Here is a 20,841-nt window from a genome sequence, read left to right on the forward strand (position 1 = left end):
CTGCTTGTGTCTCTGTGTGTACACAGGACAAAGCAGAAAAGAACTGTGGGAATAGGAATGGCATCCAAGATAGAGCCTTTCATCCTGGTTAAAAATATTGTAATGCAGATTTTAATGAACGAGAGCATTTTTAATAAATGAGACACAAGACAGGTGACATATCCCTATTATTCTGCTAATGTTTTCTAATATTCATTCATACCTTTGCTCAGAATAAATGAGCATGTTTTTATTCTGTAGCTGCAAAGGTACAGTAAGTGATTCTGCAAATGATCTGTCAGAGATACTGGATTGATAAAAACCTCCCTCTTCCTCTGCAGGAATCAGTTCTGAATAATGTTAGGGAAGACACTGACAGACGCTGCTTTCTTGTTGACGTTCTCTTAGAATTAAGGACATTTTCTTGCAAAGTTGTCACAGCTCTTTTTTTTTCTCCCCTCTTCTGCTTTTTAGCTACGCTCAGTAGCTAAATTAACGGCGGTGGAGAAAAACGTCTCATCTCTTTGCATCATCCTCCGTGTGCAGGCCCCCCTTGACAAAACCTTGAGGTTTCAACAGATGTCTCGCTGACATATATTGTCGAATTTTGCGTACAGAAAAATGAATGGCTGTGATCTTATGAGAAAGCTTGATGTCTTACCCTCGTCCTAGAGATTAAAGCAAGAGACACCTGGAAAAAAAAAATCTTGCAATAAGCTCCACAGCAGAGGCGTCCATTAATCTAGTGAAACACAGAGCGGCGGTACAAATTGAATGGCATTTGTTTGACATTTTCTGTGCCATTTGGTATACTTGTTGTCCGCCACACTTTCATTTGAAATCTATTAGTTGCTGGCAACCTTGAACTCTTCATGGTTTTGTTTTGTGTATGGGAGGCTGCCTCAGAGCCTCTGGTAATTTGAAGGCCTTGTTCTTTCAATCCTCTGCCCCACAAAGTCTCCCTTTGTGTTGAATCAGTGCATTTAAATTAAAGGAATAATTTAGGATTTTTGAAGAGAGGTTCTGTTTAAAGGCTAAAATTCATAACTCTCTTTGCTTTCTCATTCAATATGCACACATATTTGTTGACTGAAGCTAACCCTGAAGAGAAGACCAAAGCAGACTTCTTTCTTATTTCAACTCTTTCAGCTTTGTTAAAAGAATTACTAATGATTTTACTAATGCTGTTTTATTATTTTTAAACTTGTAATTTACGCAGTAGCTGGTAATTACATCAGTGTAGCACCGATGATTTTCCTATGTGAAACACTTGAGAATGGAGCATGTGAAACATTTCCACCCATTTCAACTGTCCGATGTAAAAACAAAGCAGTGTCAAAAATAATTATGGAGATTTCAAGTAAACACCATTTTGTCTTACCTTTCTGTTAGATAATCACTCTGACTGTAGCTTTACACTTCCATTCAACACAATGTGTTTTACACATTAAGATCACTACCAGTGCACAGCCTTCTGTTGCAACGTCATTGGCTTCTATGTAAATAACCACCAAATGTAAACATGCCAACAGTGTATATGTTATCAAAATACTGTTTGCATAAACTGCTATCGTATTGTTGAGATTTGAGCTACAGTATCTTGAAAGTGTTCTTGGCGACTCTTAGACTAGTTGTTAACTTTAGTTTCAGGGACTGATTTATATGAGCAACCAATGGAGCCACTAAGCAGGTCAAGCTGCAGGACAGAGTGAGACAGTCAGCAGATTATGGGAAGACTGAACATATTGAAACAAATATGCTAATTTCTATCCTTTTGAACTTTCAGCTTTGTCATAAAACATGCTGCATTTTGAAATTTTATAAATCTTTGATTTAAAATAAGTTTATTTGCCAAGCTAACCACAAAAGATGCTCAAAACGGTTTAAAAATGAACTCTGTCATCATTTTGTCTTTGTTTTGACTAATATTTAAACCGTGAATGCTATTCTTGTATTAATTTTTCTTAATATGATATATGTAGCTCCAAAAGAGAAACAGGAATAGTATATTCAAAGAAAAATTCAGACCTGTGCATCTTACGACCAAGAATCTGAACCTCTCTTCAAAAATCCTTAACTGTCCCTTTAAATTCACAGATAGCAGTCCTTCTGTCACACAGTCACACCCACCCTGCTACATAGACAGGCTATCTGCTTTCTTTCCCAGTTCTCACGAGGGAGTTGCCTGCATGTGGCGAACCATTTTATATCTTAACTCAAAACGACTCACAAACACACATGCATGTGCACCCGTGTTGGGCTTTGACATCAACACGAGCTTCTTCCAGAGATTGCTTATTTATCTGGAGTTGTGCTAAGCTGCACCAGTTACCATGCATTTTTCATGAGCCAAGGATTTAATGGTTGCGTGTGTGCATGTGTGTGTGTGTGACATGCATTTGTGTTTGTCTTGTTCTTGGTGATGAGTTCAAGCATCAGTGTGTTGAAGAATTCATGCATGGAGAGCTCAAATGTGGTGCATGTGCAGTATATATAAACATGTGTCATGCAGAAGTTTTGTGAAATGTTTTTTCCTTTGAGGACTCTCCCCTCTTTCTCTTCTCTCTTCCTTTCCTCTCTCATCTCAGGGGACTACTTCCATCCAGCAGGTCTCTAACAGTCTTGAAAGACACCGGGGCACAGCCTGCAGGATTAGGTTTTCTGCTATGTTCACATTCCACATGGGTTCCCCTGGGACCAAGGTGGAATGAAATTCATATGTTTAAGAGGTTTTCTTGCAAGTACGCACATTTCACTGCAGGGTGCTGAGTAGCTCTGCAGATTGAGCAGAGGAAGAGAATTAGTGTTATGGTATACCAAGATGTCATATTATGAGATCTTCCAATACTCAAAGATCACTGTTAGGTTGAAATTTGCTCCTTCCATTGGCCAAATAACAACAAATTTCTTAAAAAAAAAGGGGGGGATAAATTAGTTTGAACAGGTGAAAGGGCAGCAATATGCTGTTTTGAATCTGTTCGATGCAGCTGTAACAATTATTAAGAATTACAGTGTTCGAAAGGAAAACATCTATTGGAAGTAGTCATTTGTGTATTTTCATTCACACAAATAACTAGAACACCTAAGAAAACTTCATTTATCAATAAGAATTGGAAATGGATGGGAAAAAAAACAATGTCAATACAGTTAACTCTGTGATTGACCAGCAAAAACTGTCCAGAGTAGACTTCTTACGCTTTCATTATTAATAGCACTTTACAAATTTTACAGTAAATGTATTTAAAACAAAAGAAGGTTTGTATGTATAAAAAGATTTTTTATTTGTTAAAAAAATTTAAAATATAGAAAGAGAGCGCTATAGATGCTTTGCGACATTATTGGGCTTCCTTAGAAGTAGACAAGGTAAAAACTGCAATGTGTAAACTGGTCAGACCTGGGCTGATTTTTCTTTTAAATTTAAAACAGTCTTTTACTTGTGAAAATTATTCCCAATTTGGAAGATATTTATTGAATGTTGTCTTGTCTTTTACTTACGAACCCAAAATCATGTATTGTCTCATCCCATGAGGTGGATGAATAATTACACCCTTAGTGTTGTGGTTAAAGAAAATCAGCGTCCACCTTCACACACACAGATGCTTGCACACCCATACTCACAAAAATGACATGCCATTCACAAATCACCAACTGGACCACTGTGGATCAGAAAGCACTATTATGTAGCACTTTTGGCTAGGCCACTGAAATGCAATCCCACTAATCCCATCAATTTTCTAGTTTTCATTGCTCCACTGCTATTAGCATACATTAAAGAGCTCATTATCTCAGGTCATTTTGTTTTGCTCTGTTTTGTTCTGCACAAAGAGGTGAGACCACTAGGGGTACAGCAAAACATCCCTGTGTTTTCCCATGTTATGCCAAGCTCCTGCTTCATCCGGGTATCCCCTCTCCATCTTTGTGCACATCTGTCTGCCATGTGCATCTCTGCTTCCCGTCTCCATATGCGTGTGCAACATATGCGAGATGCAATCCTGTCAGATAGCTTTCCTGTTGCAGTGCTGCCTCCTCAGACGCTTATGTAATGTTATTACCAATCACACATGGAGAGCATCCTGGCACTCTCACAAGGTTAGGATGAAATATGAGGACGATTATGGAGATCCAAGATTGTATTATCATGATTTCCTTATTATTGCGTCATTAATCTATTTTTGTCTCTTGTCTCTTTCTCTCCCTTGTTCTCTGTATTTTTTTACTTCTTCAAATCGTTTGCCTGTGGCTCATGCAGAAGTAGAACAAAAAGGTAAGTCAATCATACACACATGCAAAATCAGGGTGAACGTGTCACTTTTTGATACAATTGAATGCTTTGTACTTTTGGCAAGAGGACATTTCCTTTAAAGATAGCCTTCTATAGCAAAGCAGCATTTGGTGGAAAATTAGAAACACTGCTTATTAGACATGTTCTTGAGTCAGATTACTCTATGCTATTGTGGGAAATGTCACTTCTCCATCTTGCCACTGGAGTAAATTTTTATAATGAACCACTGAGAAGAGAATTACATTGACATTTACTATTTCAAAAGCTGAACTGACACCAGTACTTTGAGAAGCCAGTGACTATTCAATCAATATTCCCAGGCTTTCGTGTGAAATCTGGAATTGCACTATTGAGAAGAATGGGAAAACCCCATCTGCCACATCTGGCATGTCTGTATCTGCCGCGCTGATGTGACAGCATTCCAGTTAAATTACAAAGACCTCTATAATTGGTTGCAGCGGCTTCCCAGAACTGACTCCATGTCCCACATCCCTCATCAAACATGACCTCAGTATTCCTTGACGGGAAGGCTGAGGATGGAATGGGAAAATAGTTATTGTAGCAACTGCAAAAACAGCAGACGATTAAAGATGTGCCCGCTTCTGAAATTGGCACTGACTGACGGAAATAGAAAAGGAGAGAAGCGAAGGAAGCATTGTGAGGCTAATCAGGACTTTAGAAGGGAGCGAGGAAGGGGAACCGAAGGAAAGAGTGGAAGTAGAACAAAAGGTGCTATTTTCTCTTTATCACATAACTGTAATACAAGAATGTAATACGTTGAAAGTAAGGGATGGTGCTGCTCTGCTTTAACAATGTGAGTATCATTCACTTGCAATCAGTGCTGTTTTTTTTTTTTACATGGACCATATGGCTCACCACCAAGCGCAGCATGGTCCTGAGAGTGACAACTGGAAAAAAAGCTTTGTCAGTAGTGCAAAATGGTACCAAACAAAACAACTTTTGTAGTGCTCGGTCACTGGTGGAGTGGGATTTGATAGGGAACTCCACGGGCCACAGAAGTAGAGGGTTGTCCAGGGCATCAGCCATTCAAGACCTTCCAATTAACAATAGAATAAAACAGAATAGAATAATCCTTTATTAATCTCACAGTAAAGAAATAAACTTGTTACAGCAGCACAGTAACAAAATACACCCTTTTAACCCTCAAACGTGGTGGAAGCTGCTGTAACAGGCTGCCACACTTGTAGTGCCAATAACAGTGAAGAAAAACAGAGCACAAACTTTGTAAGGAAATGTTTGACATACATCACTGCGTGGGTGAGGCTTATGTAATGTGTAATTATCCTCATTTTTCCTCAGTATTTCTGTGCCCGGGCATTCTACGAGGAGTGTACCAAAGTGAACATCTCTTTGAATCTGACCACCAGTCAGGTGCATGGTGCAAAGATCCGCTTCAAGCCTCTGATAAGATATACTACATGCCCTGGACCCCATACCGCACAGACACACTAACTGAATATTCGTCCAAAGAGGATTTCATTGCAGGCCGCCCCACTACCACATACAAACTCCCACACCGAGTAGATGGGACTGGTTTTGTAGTCTATGATGGTGCACTGTTCTTTAACAAAGAGCGCACCCGCAACATCGTAAAGTTCGACCTTCGCACACGGATCAAAAGCGGCGAGGCCATCATCGCCAATGCCAACTACCATGACACCTCTCCGTACCGTTGGGGGGGGAAGTCGGACATCGACCTTGCTGTGGATGAAAATGGGCTGTGGGTGATCTACGCAACAGAACAGAACAACGGACGCATCGTGGTGAGCCAGCTTAACCCTTACACCCTTCGCATCGAGGGCTCCTGGGACACCAGCTATGATAAGCGCTCTGCTTCCAATGCTTTCATGATCTGCGGCGTTCTGTATGTCGTTAAGACTGTGTACGAAGATGATGACAATGAGGGGACAGGAAACAAGATTGACTACATGTATAACACGGACAAAAGCAAAGAAACAACAGTTAATATACCATTCCCTAACTCCTACCAGTATATAGCTGCAGTGGATTACAACCCAAGAGACAACCTGCTGTATGTGTGGAATAACTACCACGTGGTCAAGTATTCACTGGACTTTGGCAACAATGGTAAGTTCAATAGAGGATCTCCCTCAATAACCACATCTCTTCTCATTTCTGCTATCATTTTTGATTCCACATGAGGTATTTTATTGAGAAGTGGTTTTTCAGCTGTGACATATGGAATGCTTATAGGCACTGATCTTCTTTCAATACTTAATTCTGTGAAATTACTTGGAAAAAGTAGAAAAAAATATTGCTCCATCTGTGCTGTCATGACTCTCAGTTATGGCTGTTTTTCACCTCCTCCCTGCAATCTACAGTACACATGTTCTGAACTCAAAATACATTCAAATGACAAATAAATCAGCTCCAGTGTACCTTCACTGCTGCTCCCTGATATACTATTGGAACAGAGTAATCAGTAGTGTTGCTATTTCTAGAAATAAGAGACATCACACATCTACCTAGATCTCTACCTTTAGAAGATTAGTGCTCAGACAGGGCTATGCTGAGCTTCAAACACTTTTACACTCGCAAACTTTCTCTTCCCATGACCGTTGAGCATTCTTACAGAATGTAACCCAGAATGTCGGCGTGTACTGTAGGATGAACAGAAATATCTGTGTATGATGAAAGATCTCGTAGCCTCTGCTTGACGTTCATTATAGTTTCCTTTAGCCCCATTCGTATGAGTTTGCTATGACGTACTGTCACTTTTTACGCTTTAAGAATTCTGCAAAGGTCTATCCAATATTACAAAAGCAGGACTTAATTTATTTTTTCAGTGAATTGTTCCAAAATACCAGAGGAAATTGAAACACCACTATCTCCCAATTTAATTTATGACTGATATTTAACATGTCTTCACCTTTTATTTCACAAGATGACACAACTTGAATCACAATTCAAAACTCTGGAGCCATTTGCTGACATAAATAATTCAGACTCAACATTTTATTAGCCCCAATGTGTTTTACAAAACCACGCCCTCCTAACCCCGGACTTTAATAAAGTTAGATTTGACTATTCCTCTTTGCACAATCTCCCCAGATAATTCACCAGGTTAGTGCAACGAGCCAGTTAATCATTGTTTCAAATATGGTATTTCAAATTAGGTATGTGGCCATGTACTTAACATAGTTTCTATGTTTTTTGGAAGATAAACAAGCCCACAGCATTACAGATCTGTCTATGACGGTGGATATCAGGTGCACATTTCAATATTCAGACCCCCAGATTTTTTTATGCCTCCCACCACCCTAATTACCATCACTCTGTGTGACCTAAATGACAAATTGGTCTTAATCCAGATTTATGTGCCAGATTTACAGTTGTGTTAAACTTAGTTTAACACAAAGTTAGTTAGTAGTTGTTTGCTTGGGTCTATCCTCTGACTTAAGATTTCAATTTAGTTTATTAATGAAGTTTTGTTTTTCTATTCCAAAAAGGTTTCAACAGTGCCAGTTGAAATACATACATATATTTCAACTGGCACTTTTGGGCCTGTTTGAAAAGGTCAAGAATACTGTCTAACTTAAATGATGTCTTGCTTTAGCTCTGGTATGAGTTGTAAGTTCGACCTCCTGTTCATCTTTCCCCTTGGATGGATGGAAGGGCTTCAGCCCCAGGAGCCTAAAGGGCTATTTGCCCAGCGTAATTGCCTTTCAGCACCTTTCTATGGAGTGGTCAAGGCAGTCTGGCTGCGTGTCTTATTAAATGATGTCTGAATTAACGCATGCTCTTACATGCAGTTAGGCAGCGCGGTACAAGAAATTATAGAAAGAGACAGTTGTAAACTTGGTTTCTACCGATCAGTGTGTGTGTGAGGGGTTTTGTATGTGTGATACTATGCTGTAGAAATTTGCTTGTTTGTGAGTGTGTTTGTAGATGTGCATAATGATGAGTATGCACGTGTAGTAATATATTTAAAGCATGAATTGCTGTTTCATTCATGAGTGTTTATTCATTATTAAGGTGACATCATACCTATTATAGAGCTTACAGTGTCTCGGGATGCTCTAGAGTGGAGATCAATGGGGATTCAGTGTGGAGAATGACCTCCAGTGCATAGCAACAAGCCAGAGTGCTGACCAGACGGAGATAAATACATACAATCAATTGAACATCACTCGTTTTACGTGCATCCTCGTTCCCCTGTCTCACTTAGGGAGGACAAAGAATACATTATCTACCTTAACTACATGATTTCCTCATTCTCCAGAAAATAAAGTGACTGATCAATTCCCCAAAGATTTAATCTGTTGCATGTTGACACTACTGTGTGGTCTTTATCCCTGTGAAACCTGAAGTGAAGAAAGCCTCGTAATGTTGTTTTTTACCTTCAAATGCATGAAGCATTGAGCTAAATGCTGAAAGCAAACTTACTATGGTCCAGGTTTGGCATTTTTTCTTGTTCCTTTTTCTTAGTCTATTCAGAAAACACAGTGAGAAAAGGGTCTTTCAGAATGTTTCAGCTCATTACTGATGTATCCTAATGTACTCGCTGTTTTTGTTTTCGCTTATGTGGACTTCTTAAGATATGAAATGAGACAGGAAATGGGCCATAGTCTAAGAAAGAGACGAGGTTGGCCACCGAGGACAGAGAGTAATTGGGCAACAACAGAGAAGCACCAATTACTTAGTTGTGTCTACCCAGCTGGATAACAAAGGCAGGCGGTTTGAAAGAGTTCCCTCTGAGGCTCTGGGATTGTTCGGTTTCAGCATGCCAGAAAAGGAGCACAGTTTCCTTGGCACACTTAAATTTAGCAGGCCAGGTACAAAGAGAATGCCGGAAAACTGAACTGAAGTTTTCGTCAGGTTATAGAACATTATAACACAATAGGTGAAATACCCGAGTTCTAGTAGGTAAATTTTAGGACCTGTGTAGATACAGACCTTTTGGACTGAACATTGCTTACAATGGAATGTGGATATATTTTTAATAAACTTGTAAAAATTGCATCAAAGGCCTATACAAGATCCAAATGATTGCAAGCACTGGGAAAATAGTCTTTAGCTACAAACGATGCTAAGGTTGGAATCTGTTTTCAATTCTAAACTAAAGGACTTTCTGTCATTACTATGGAGATCACACAGAGAAAAGAGCGGCTGTTGTTATCTTACATTTATATTTCACATGGTATTAAATAATAATAAGAATATGTAAATATTGTGAACATTTTTGACCGGTGACGGTGTGAATACAGATGCTTGTGAAATGAAATTGATATAATTTGGTTAAGATAAGTCCTGAAAAAGCCTCAATTTTTAAATTGTTTGGTCGTATTCCAGATGAGAGCAGCTTGTTGACATTAATGGACAATTAATGTTTTCATGTTGTGAAACTGAAATGCATTTGTTCATCAGTACTTTAAAATGTGTGTTCTAAAGACCCTTAAATAGTTTAAGTTTGATGTTGAGTACTACTGTTTGTATTACGTGATCTCTGTTCAGTGTTACTTTTTTCCCTTAAGGCATAGCGTAGTTAGGGCAGTGATGACGTCTTCACATTGCAGTAACCAACGTTGCTGATATCTGGTGGGAAAGTTTGGTGTCCGAGCCACTGTGCAAGAGACTTGCAAGATATGTGTGTTCTCCTTATAAAGTGTGCATCATTGATAAGTAAGTTGCGATATTTGAGTGTTTACTGCAGCTAAATTTGAAGTTTATTCGTTTGCTCTTATTTCACCTGTTGCTAAGTCTGAGCTATCTGGTATATGTGCGTATTGTAGAGCGTTGTGCTGAACATACATGTACATATCTACTTGACGGGCGCAGAGGCATGGTTATTAGTTAACTTGTCTTAGTTTTGCTTATAGTGATTTAGAGGTTGAGCTTATTTAGGTTTTTATCTATTTCCTTCTAAGTGTATCTAAGGTATAATGGCATGGTGTAATGTGTAATGATAGGAGACTTTAAACTTATTTTCCGTATTTTTGTTTATTGTAGGAAACCACACACTCACCCCGACACACTGAAACACACATTTATGCCCATCCATGTTCAATTGGATCAAGATCTGTAATGCAGTTTGTATTACAGAACAGTTAAAAGGATCTGCCTCGTGTCGCCATTATTCCATCTGTTGCACCTCATCCTAACATCTGGTCCTGAGCTGAATCCTGGCCTAAGTGGTGTTCTGGCCGACACTCCAGGTTGAGAGCAGTGATAAACACGAACAGTGCCTTACAATCCTTCAACCCTAAAGCAAACTCACCTACAATGTGAACTCGTTGGATTCACCAAACCAGTATTGGGTAATTCTGAATTCAATAGGCAGATTTTAAAACACAGTCTGAGATTAATGAAAACTTAACTCTGTTTGTAAAAAAGGGGCATTTTTTATTCTTCTTGCACTAGAAGAACTATTGAATTAGTTATTCAAACTTTGAGGAGAATATTAGACATTAATTTCAGAATCGGTAAATATGGTTTTAAAAAAAGAAAATGTTTGCCAACAAACATATAGTTTTCCCAAAATATTTCTATTTCTATTATAAATAATATTTCCAAAGGTTTCTACTGAGAGAAAGTGCATTAATGCATTCTCTGATACATTACATATTGGTTGCAGTGAGACTCCTGTATGCTAAGTAGTCTGGGACATGCTTGACAACTAAGTGAGGATATCCTTTTGAAATGCATTCTGCATGGTGTTCTGTTAATGAAAATTGTTGCACAAAATATTAGAGAACAAATATTTAATGGCCTTCATCCACATTCTTCTTCTATTCATTACAGAACGGTGTGATCCGCTAAGAAACCCTAGCATTTTCCATCCATCTTTTTGGCAGTTAGTTTGGTTTACTATACAGCAGCTTCTTTTTTATCTCTGTAATGAAGCTTGCCTCTGTCAAATAAACACAACAGAGAACTATTTTTTGTGTTGCAGTTGTACAGACTTCTCATTTGATAGTTATATAGAATTGCCTGTGTATCAGAGTCAGTGTAGCTTGTTGAATTGAAATTCAGATTTTAGATGGATGTGTGTGTGTGTGTGTGTGTGTGTGTGTGTGTGTGTGTGTGTGTGTGTGTGTGTGTGTGTGTGTGTGTGTGTGTGTGTGTGTGTGTGTGTGTGTGTGTGTGAGAGACCACTGTTAGTTTGAGAAAAAAACATGTGTGAGTGGGTTCAAAATGGGGTAAAAAAAACTGGCAATGGACCAATTGACTCAGAGTCACAAATCACTTACTGTGCTACACAGTAAAACAAACAAATAAAAAAAACAGTCCCAGATGGAGGATTCCTTGACTGTTCCCTTTTGGTCTGAAAAAATATGTGCCATTAGTTATAATCATTATCAGTTGTTTAATATATTTATGTTTCACAAAGTCAGACTGCTTAGTGATTAAAAAATCTATTTCTGTCATGTCTATATTTTTATCATTACCAAAATGTTAAACAACTGACTAATCACTCCCCAGGAGTATCCTCCATGTTTTTTTAGGGATTTAAAAGTACTACTGTGAAGGTAAAAAGAAAGTGCATCCCCTTTAAAGGTTTTACGTATGTAATGTGCTTATTGGGTTGGATCTGATATCTCACAAACTTTTGTATGTTGGCTTCAACTTAGTTTGATTAGTAATAATTAAAAAAAATATTGTCAAATAAGTAAGAAGTTAGTGGTTTTCAACATATTTTCTGGGCAAAATAATGGCAAAAACTAGTCAACCAATCATCTGAAATAGCCTTAGATATCTATCATTATCAGGTGTTTTGAAGGGATGAATCCAAATATCTAAATACAGTGTCACTTTTATATCTGCTAGAGTAACAGTGGACATTTTAGGATTTGAAACTGTACTGCAGTTGTGTCAACTCCCACAGTATCTTCATGCTGTTTCTAAGGTTTAAACCATTTTCATTAACATCTCAGTGGGAGACTGAACACAGATTTCTCTGGTTGTGTAAAGCAAGGAATAACCCCCAACCTCTCTGTGACTGCTGTTAGTTAATTGTTTATATCTAAACTAATGGGTACTCTAAAGTTCTTCTTATTGTTTACAAGTCTTGTCTGTTTAGGAATTTTTCCATTAACGAAAAAACACACGTGGCGATTGTTAAACTCCCAAAGATAGCTATAATTAAATTTTTTCTCGACTGTCCCTTTTGAAAGACAGCACTGTGTTGAAACAAACGTGTAACAAGCTAGAGAAGTAGTGTATGGAGGATGAATCTATACTTTATTTAATATTTATTACTACAATACCTTGTTAGATAAATTAAGACAAACACAATACTGACATACAGTATAAATATGTGTTTAAAGTTCTAAAAGGGTGAAGTATTGATAAAAACTGACTAAAAGAAATAAAAGCACATTTACCGGTGAGAATTTTGCAGCCAGTTTACACTCATCAGTCGTTGTAAAGCTTTAAGCTGCTAGTATTAAGTTGAGCCCATTACCATTTTTCTTTAAAAACAATATTAATATAAGAAACATAAGTGAATGTGTTCACAATAGAGCAATCATTGTAAAACAGGTTTTCACTGTTTTAAAATAAAAAAAATTATATAATATTGGTGATTTTTTAAAAAGTCTCTTTAGCATCTTGTATTGTCGTTTAGCATTTTTAGTATAATCGATACCACAATTTTGTCCATTGTAATTTGTCCAAGATTGTAAGTCTTTAACTAAACCTCAAGACTTCCAAAAGGCGGCCATGTTTCCAAATCCAGAAAGTTCCATCAGAAAAGCTGAAAGTTTAAAATGATAAGCTATTTTCTGCCAGAAGTCTTGCTCTGTCTTTTGCAGCCTGCCTGAAACATAGCCATGTCTCAAAATACATTGTCCTTTTGAATGTCACATATCTGTGCTTCACTTTAGATACCTCACAGTCACTCAGCAGTCACTTTAACACTAAAGAGTGTTTGCTGTTACTGCAACCAAGAAACACTTAAGCATGCTATGCTCATAAATCAGATGCTCTGAATTTCCAAGCAGGTGGTAACTGGTCAGAATGAGCTGAATTGATTGAAAAACAGTCACAAACTGATTTACCACTGCTTTTCTGCTGCATACATCTCTGGAGATTTTCTGTGAGCAAAAGAAATCAAACACCAGAAGAAAGTCACATAACACCTTACATGTTTAATTTACCATGGTTTAACAAATAACATTGAAATTTAATCTCAGCGTAAACAGCAGATGTATAATAGAGTAGGATATGATCTTTTTTAAAAATGTATATTCTTTTTCCCTAGGTTCTTTACAAAAAAGCAAAATGCCTCTCTTCATCTATTGTTTCCCTTGTCTGTTTGTGTTTTATTCATTTGCGGTTAAATCCCCATTCTTTCTCCCTGTGTTTCTCACACATAAACATAGACTCACAATGGCAGGAATCTTAACATTTCCTCTTTCTGTCTCATACATCTTTCTCTTTAAATGATTGTTTTTTCCATTTTTCTCTGTCATTCTTATCTCACGCATAATCTGCCCTCCTTCTCTTCTCCTACTTCTATCCAGCATCACAGGGTGGTTTCATCAAGCACCCTCAGATGTACATATTATAGAGGCCTGGTGCATGACTGCCTATGTAAAGTCAGAGTCAAAGTCGCTTGTCTTCGCATCACCCCTTTCTTCCAGCTGCAGTGCCCCAGCACTGACTTATTCTCTGCTGTTTATGGAGTTGTTTCATCATGTCTTCTTACATGCATATTATAGAGACTTTGCCCTACGCAAGCAGCATGGCTCCGATGAAACATCTGAATAATTTATCACCTCGAGTCTGCCTTGCCACACTTTAGAAAGTTTTCCCAACAAAGTCACAAAATTATTCATGTTTTCTGCATCTTGAAGATGGGTGGGGCGAACAGGGCTAAAACAGTGAACATGCCAACTCACACGCACTGTTATTCCCCACTTTGCATTTTTCTCTCTTTTCTATTTCCACAGCTACCCCACTGGGCTAGATTTCTGTTATTTTCTATCTGGGAAAATTCTTATATGCTGAAGTTGTACAAAATGCTTTATTTGGTTTTCTTTCAGTTTTTTTCCTCACCCTTTGGGATGATTCTGTACTTAGGTTTGCATGTTCTACTGTTCAGAAACCACAGCCTTGAGTTAGAATAAAAATAAAGTAACTGTGAATCGCCATGTTTGACCTGACTTGTGGGAAGAAAGTTAATAAAGGTGGTAATAAGAAAGTATGTGTATAGCTCTTCTCAATCCAGATTAAAAAGGTAAATAGTGTATGCTACATAAATATACACGAGTCACATTCCAATTTGATATATGATATGAGACCTTATAAGAAAAAGCAATTTAAAAATACAAGCACAAGTTTTTGATATTTATACACCTTATTTCTGTAGCCACAACATTCGAGAAAATTCTGTAAAGTTCTGCAGATGAAAGTTAGGAATGACCAAAATTCTGTTTTTCAAAAGTAAATTACCACAAAAATCCAGAAATAAATATAGCTCCATAAAAGCCAAACCGCATCTTCTATATAACATTGAATTAAATCTTTATTGTTCTGTGTGATAATATTTTCCATGATTATAGTAACAGATATGGCATAAACTTGGTACACCCCTTTGTTTGCAGAACCACCTGCAGCAGAAATACCAGAAAGTCAGTGTTTTTTGTATAAGTTTATCCGTCTAACATCTTTGTGGACAGCAATTTCCATCAACAGCATTTCACTCAGGGTTGTGTCTGGAGTTTAACCGCACCATGTCAGCAGCTTCATTTTTTTCTGTCTCACTCTGTTATATATTTGATGGTGTGCTGCGGATCATCAGACTTGGAAACCTGAGTCGTGCTGCCATATTGTTTTAATAGAGAAGAGCCTTTCTCCTGGCAGTGCTTTACAAACAAGCCATATTTGCTTCGCTTTTCTAATTGTGTTTTTAAGTGTGAGTCTAGGACTTTCTTTCGATTCCTCTTAGCATTCCACAGTCTGACCTTTAGGGACATTTGCTGGGACTCCTGATTATATCAGATGTTGCCTTAGGTGGTTTTCTCTTGGGAATATTTTCTCTGAACTTTGAATAGTTTGGAAATGACCTAAAATCCAGGCCCGCTGCGTAGTCTTCCCTCCTTGGCACTGTGTTAACTGTGCGCTCCAGACCAACACACCTGGAGCGTACTTCAACATTTACAAAGCTGGTCACACCTGCTGGTTATCAGTTATCCAAATGTTTTAATTAGCTGCACTGGCTGCTACTTTTCCCTAAAATAATTTGGAAGTAGCAAGACTGTGCTTTGTTTTTGTAGAACTGTAGTCTGAATAAAACTTACAAAGAATTAAACCACTGCCTAAAAGTAAATATCAAGTACATCTCAGTTGTTGATGTGTTACCTTTCACCCCTGGACCTTTAAAATATAAATAAATGTTCTAGCTGTTTTGTTTGTTTTATCCTGCAGTGACTTATGGCCCATATCAAACTTAATCCTAACAACTGTCACCATATTTTCATTGACATACTACTGATTATGTTAATTATCGGAACCTGCTATCACCATTCTAATATGTGGATCTCTTATTAAGCTCAAAACAGATTGAACTTATTTTTTAATACTTACAGATCCAACTAAACTGCAATGTTTAGGCAAATATGTAGTCATTGTCATTGTCATTGACTATAATCTTATTTATATTTAGTTAATCTACAAAAGATAATTATGACCTTTACTTGCCACTTTGTTAGTTTAGAGGAATTTAAGTGTTCACCCTTGAACTCTTAATGGTTGAAATCACAGAGTCCCATTTCCTGAGGAAGTCGAGCAGAGAATGTCTATTGTCTTTAGAACTCCATTCCCTTGTCTTTTACTGCAAAGTCCCCCCCTACCCTCTCGACACATACTCACCACACACACCCTGTTTCCTTCTCTTCCCCCTTGCTCGTGCCTCTTGTCCATTCTCCTACTCTGCAACAGATTGCAATCAAGCAGCAGAAGTGCCGGGAATGCTGGAAACAAGCTTAAGTGGAGAGAACAACAGCAGTTAATGGTTAAAGTGGAGGCCATCTTTCACCAGATTAGACTAACCGTTTCACTGATTAGACTAACCCTTGTCACTTTTCTTGCTTGCCTGCGTGAATTCTGTCCATATCCACACTCTATTAGTTTTTTGCAATTTTCTGTTATCTATTGCAGCACTCGTTTCCTTAATACCCAAACAGTAAGTGAAGTTCTACCATCGGTAATCTCTTTACAGTTCATTCAAAAGAAATATGCATGGGGCTCCTAATACTTTTTCTTTGTTAAAAGGTGTCTCACTGTACCTTCAATCTTTTGCTTAGACATGTTTTCCATGGCATGTTAATGCTCCTCTGCTCTTTCAAAGCTTCTGAACTACTCCCAAGATGTCCTGTGTTGTTGGTGCAGCGCCACTAAAAGATAACTTAATGGAAAAGTTGGGAACAGATTGATATCTAATCTCTGTATAAATTGTGTATTCTTTTGCAATGTCTGGTCACTTGGAAGACAAATTGCTACTTTCCTACCACTTGAAGAGGATCTTTTTAAACTTACAAACAAGTCCAGCGTTGCTTAGGGACAGCTTGATTCTTATAATAATGGTGGTGAAAACAACTGATTGCTGTCATTTATTTCTATGAAAAGAGTTACAGGTGGGGATAGGACTGTCAAAATAGAAGATATGTTTGAATTTAGCACATGCACATACAGTGCTATGTAATAGATTTAATATCCATTGTGCTTTTTCACATTTTGTCATATTACAGTTACAAACTTCAAGGCATTTTTGGGGGGATTTCATGACATGGACTTTCTATCAAGAGATGGTCAGCCACCTAAACTGACAGGCCTATCAAGGACAGCAATAATCCAAGAAACAGCAAAGAGATTCATGCTAGCAATGCTAACAGCAGAGATCCACCCCTCAGGTGAAAGAACGTAAAAAGGACAACTATTAGTTGATTTCACTTTTGGAGAATGGCATTACAAAACCTGTTGCTAAAACTAGTTTGCCACAAGCCATGTAGGGAACGCACGAAGAAGCTCATAAGATCAGAATTCAGCTTCTTTGCTTACAAAAGTATTTTCATTTACACCACTGTTTATTCTATCAATTTTTTTCTCCTGACATGTATTCTTTTGAATTTCTATTAAATTATCTATTATTATACTCCCTCGAGAAAGACCAGGAACTTTGCCTTTTTCTTAACATTGTAATTTGTTTACTCCTCAAAGATGCCAACATTAGATTGTGAGAAGAATCAACAGGAGCTACTCCTTGAATTTACTTGTGCATTTTTAATCAATCAAACTAACCTATTATTATGGGTGATTAGTGATGAGAAACCAGAGTAACAAGCTAAAATAACACAAACATTAATAAAAACAATACAATGATTCACTTCTGTTTATCAGGAAAAAAAATGATTTGGCTGAAATAATAAAAAATTCTGCACCTTATCATTCAGCTGATTTAAGCTCTAAGATTTTTATCAGACGCTCCCCAAGTTGCTCTCTGGAAAAAGTTATCTCTATCTGATTTTGAGCAGTCTCTCGAAGGAATTAGGTCCTGAAGGCAAGAGGGCTAGAGGGATGGATTCCCATTCTAGCTGACTTCTTGTGTCCTTGGCTCTCTCCAGTAAATAACATAAATAATTCCATTTATGCAGCAAACAACATCAGTTGCTCCTCTGTCCAGGGGATGCATGCTTCCAGCAAACTGCAACATCTCATCTGCATTTGTCGAGGCTGAGAAAATTGACTTCATTGCCAAAGTTGACTTTGGGGATCGCTTCACTAAGGGATAGTCAAAGTTTATCTTTCTCATTATAGGTGGACAATACTTCAGATTATGCTTGATTGTCTGCTATGAACTAAAGGGGGAATTGTTTATGCAAAGTCTCCCAAAATCATAATGAAAACCATCAAAACAATGACACACTTTCAAACTGTCCAATTTGTGTTCCAACAAAAGAAGTCTATCACCTAGCTCAGAGTACGTTGACAAATCGCACATGGGTATTGTGTTTCAAAGAATAATCTTAACTTTAAAGGATGATATATAACATTTTAATTTTAATTTCAACTTACCCTAGTTGCATGTCAAACTGTGTTTGGGCAAAGCACTGAATCCCAAGTTGCCTTCAGACAGACATACAATGGAAATCTGTTGATCACAGAATATTCATGGTACCTTAGACCTGAATAAAGTCATGATCTATGCAAAAACTTGATGAGTTATGTCCATAGTTCCCTTCCACTCAGTTTAAGTTCATATATTTATGATTTATCCATGCCACACTTTTCATATTTCTGCTAGTAAAATTTTAATTTTCTTACCAGTTCAATATTATGCTCTAGTTTGTCACATAAAATTCCAATAACAGAAAACACTTAAGACTATGCAATAACTTTTGTTGGTTGTAAGGAAAAAATAATGCTTTTCAATACTCTGTGCATGCATCCTGTTTATGACATGAGAAATATTTGCTTCACAATGCACCTTTTTTATACACTGGTGTGTGCTCAACACCCCTAACGCCCCCACTCCGCCTCCGCTCGCTCCCTGCCCATCCTTCTCTCTCCTCCAAATAGATTACGACAAAGCCATCTCAGCAGAGCCTGAACTGTGCTTCGGAGAGTCTGCTGCACCTGTTCTTTGCTTGTAGTGTGTCCTTATCAATTGGATAGCCCCAACCAGACCTTCTGTGTGCATTTGGCCCCTGCACAGCATTTCCTCTGCCCAACAGTAGATGCCAGAGCAAGCAGGCCAAGCCAGGACAATAGAGTGGAAGGGAAGCCCACAGCACTTCAGGAAGCTAAAAACAATTATGCAAACAGGTAGTATGCATGCCAAATTAGCTGTGCTGCTCGGATTTTATGAAATATATATAAAAAAAAGAAAAAGTGAAATCTGAAATCTGAAGCAGAGAGAAAAGTTATCAGTAGCCAGTGGACTAGTTGCAAAATACTATAGCTCATGTTGTAGCACATTAAAAAAATGTTGCAAGATGTTTTCTGCAGAATTGGCATAAATTTCTGAAGTCTGAAAAAACACAACCCAGGATTTCTTATAAAGTTGAGAAACAAAGGTAAAAACAAAAAATAGTTTGTCTTTTGAACAGAGGGACTTCCTTGGATTGTAATAGAAGCATGCAACTGGGAAACGTGCTGCAGGTGTCTTTGGCCACAGCAGGGGGATGATGACACAAATATCCAACCAACAGGCAGGCCACCAGGCCTAAACAGCCACGTTGGCTTATATACGGGAAACGTTAGCTGTGGAATAGGCTGCTGCCTAGCAGCCATTTTAAAACTGTCCTTGTTAGTCAGGATTCTTTTTTTCCCTATTTTTTAATCTTAAAGCATCACTGCTTTGAAGTGCATTCTGTCTTATCAGCAGGCTTGAGCCACTCGCCACAAGCTCTGTTCGTACTGAGAGGCACATTTCTGTTAAAGTGTGGATATGACGGAGCAAAAAGTAAGCGCTTGTATTATTGGGTGTATATTTGTGTGCTTTCTGCAGCCATAGGGGATGTGTGTTATCACAGTATGCAGCCCCTTTTTAGTGTGTGTGTGTGTGTGTGTGTGTGTGTACAGCTATTACGCCCAGAAAGATCCCCTACTCCATGCAAACTCCAACTCCTAATTAGATCACTTTGACCTTACCTTGCTGTATCCATCTCTCACCACTTTTGATGCAAAGATCTCCTATATATAAGCTATTATCGTTATGGATATTAAGAAGCAGAGCAGGCACTTTATCTCACTCCTGCAAAACATTTTTGTCTTAGTTCAAATCTCTCTAGTCTTTGTCTCCTTTGCTTCGTTTGCTGCCTGTCTGTTGGTTTTCGTCTAACGGTGTCAAAAAAAACTTGCCAGGGGAAATTCGTTTCACCTGCACCCCAGCCCCGTCTCTTCTTCTTCTTCTTCTTCTACCTTTTTGTGCTGTGGATTTCATGAACCATCTGTTTACCAAGCAAGAAGTCAACAAGAGCTTTCTGGGCAACAGAGCAGAGGCAGAGACATGCAGTCTTACCCAAACACAGAAACAGTGTCTCGCACTCACACAGATACATACACACATATTCACACAGGTTCACGCAATGTCAGTGTGCATGCGAGATGTGCTAGCATCTCAGCCTGACTGACTGACGGCATCTATGTGGCCCCTCCGGTGTGGTGACAGATGACATCTTTGGGAACAAGTTTACTGCCTGCCGCTGTATCACCTTCCCCTGGGCTCACTCCAGTGCAGGGAAACAAAATAGAATAGACTAAGAAATCTGGAAATAAAATTACATTAAAACACTTAGTTTTCTATTTGTTTGAAACAGTTTTTATTCAAATTTATTTTTGCTTTGAATGTTGATTGATTTTTATTTTTTATTTTTTAATGAAATGGCCAAAATAATTTTTTGAGTTGTAGTTTTCTCACCATATGATAAATAAAAGTCTTATTGCAGCTCTTGGCAATATTGCAATATACGTTGTATTGTCACAATTGCCACTGTAAATATTAGCTATTTTCTGCTGGCTACAGAGTGAAGTGGATGAGGACTTGTCTCAGCTTATTTTGTCTCAGGCCCAGGGCTGTCAGCAGGCCTGGTTGC

General features: G+C 38.1%; 1 protein-coding gene across 7 annotated transcripts in view; it reads left to right on the forward strand.

Moving 5' to 3' along the window:
- Positions 1-20,841, forward strand: part of LOC102235489 (adhesion G protein-coupled receptor L3-like) — a 162,981-nt gene that overhangs the window by 76,540 nt on the left and 65,600 nt on the right. For all 7 annotated transcript variants that reach the window (XM_014471006.2, XM_023333514.1, XM_023333515.1 and 4 more), the window contains exons 6-7: positions 4,229-4,243; positions 5,582-6,370. In XM_014471006.2, coding sequence (XP_014326492.1) covers positions 4,229-4,243; positions 5,582-6,370 — 804 coding nt within the window. The remainder of the gene's footprint in view (positions 1-4,228; positions 4,244-5,581; positions 6,371-20,841) is intronic.

Source organism: Xiphophorus maculatus, chromosome 5, assembly GCF_002775205.1.
Source record: "Xiphophorus maculatus strain JP 163 A chromosome 5, X_maculatus-5.0-male, whole genome shotgun sequence".
Classification (NCBI taxonomy): Eukaryota; Metazoa; Chordata; class Actinopteri; order Cyprinodontiformes; family Poeciliidae; genus Xiphophorus; species Xiphophorus maculatus.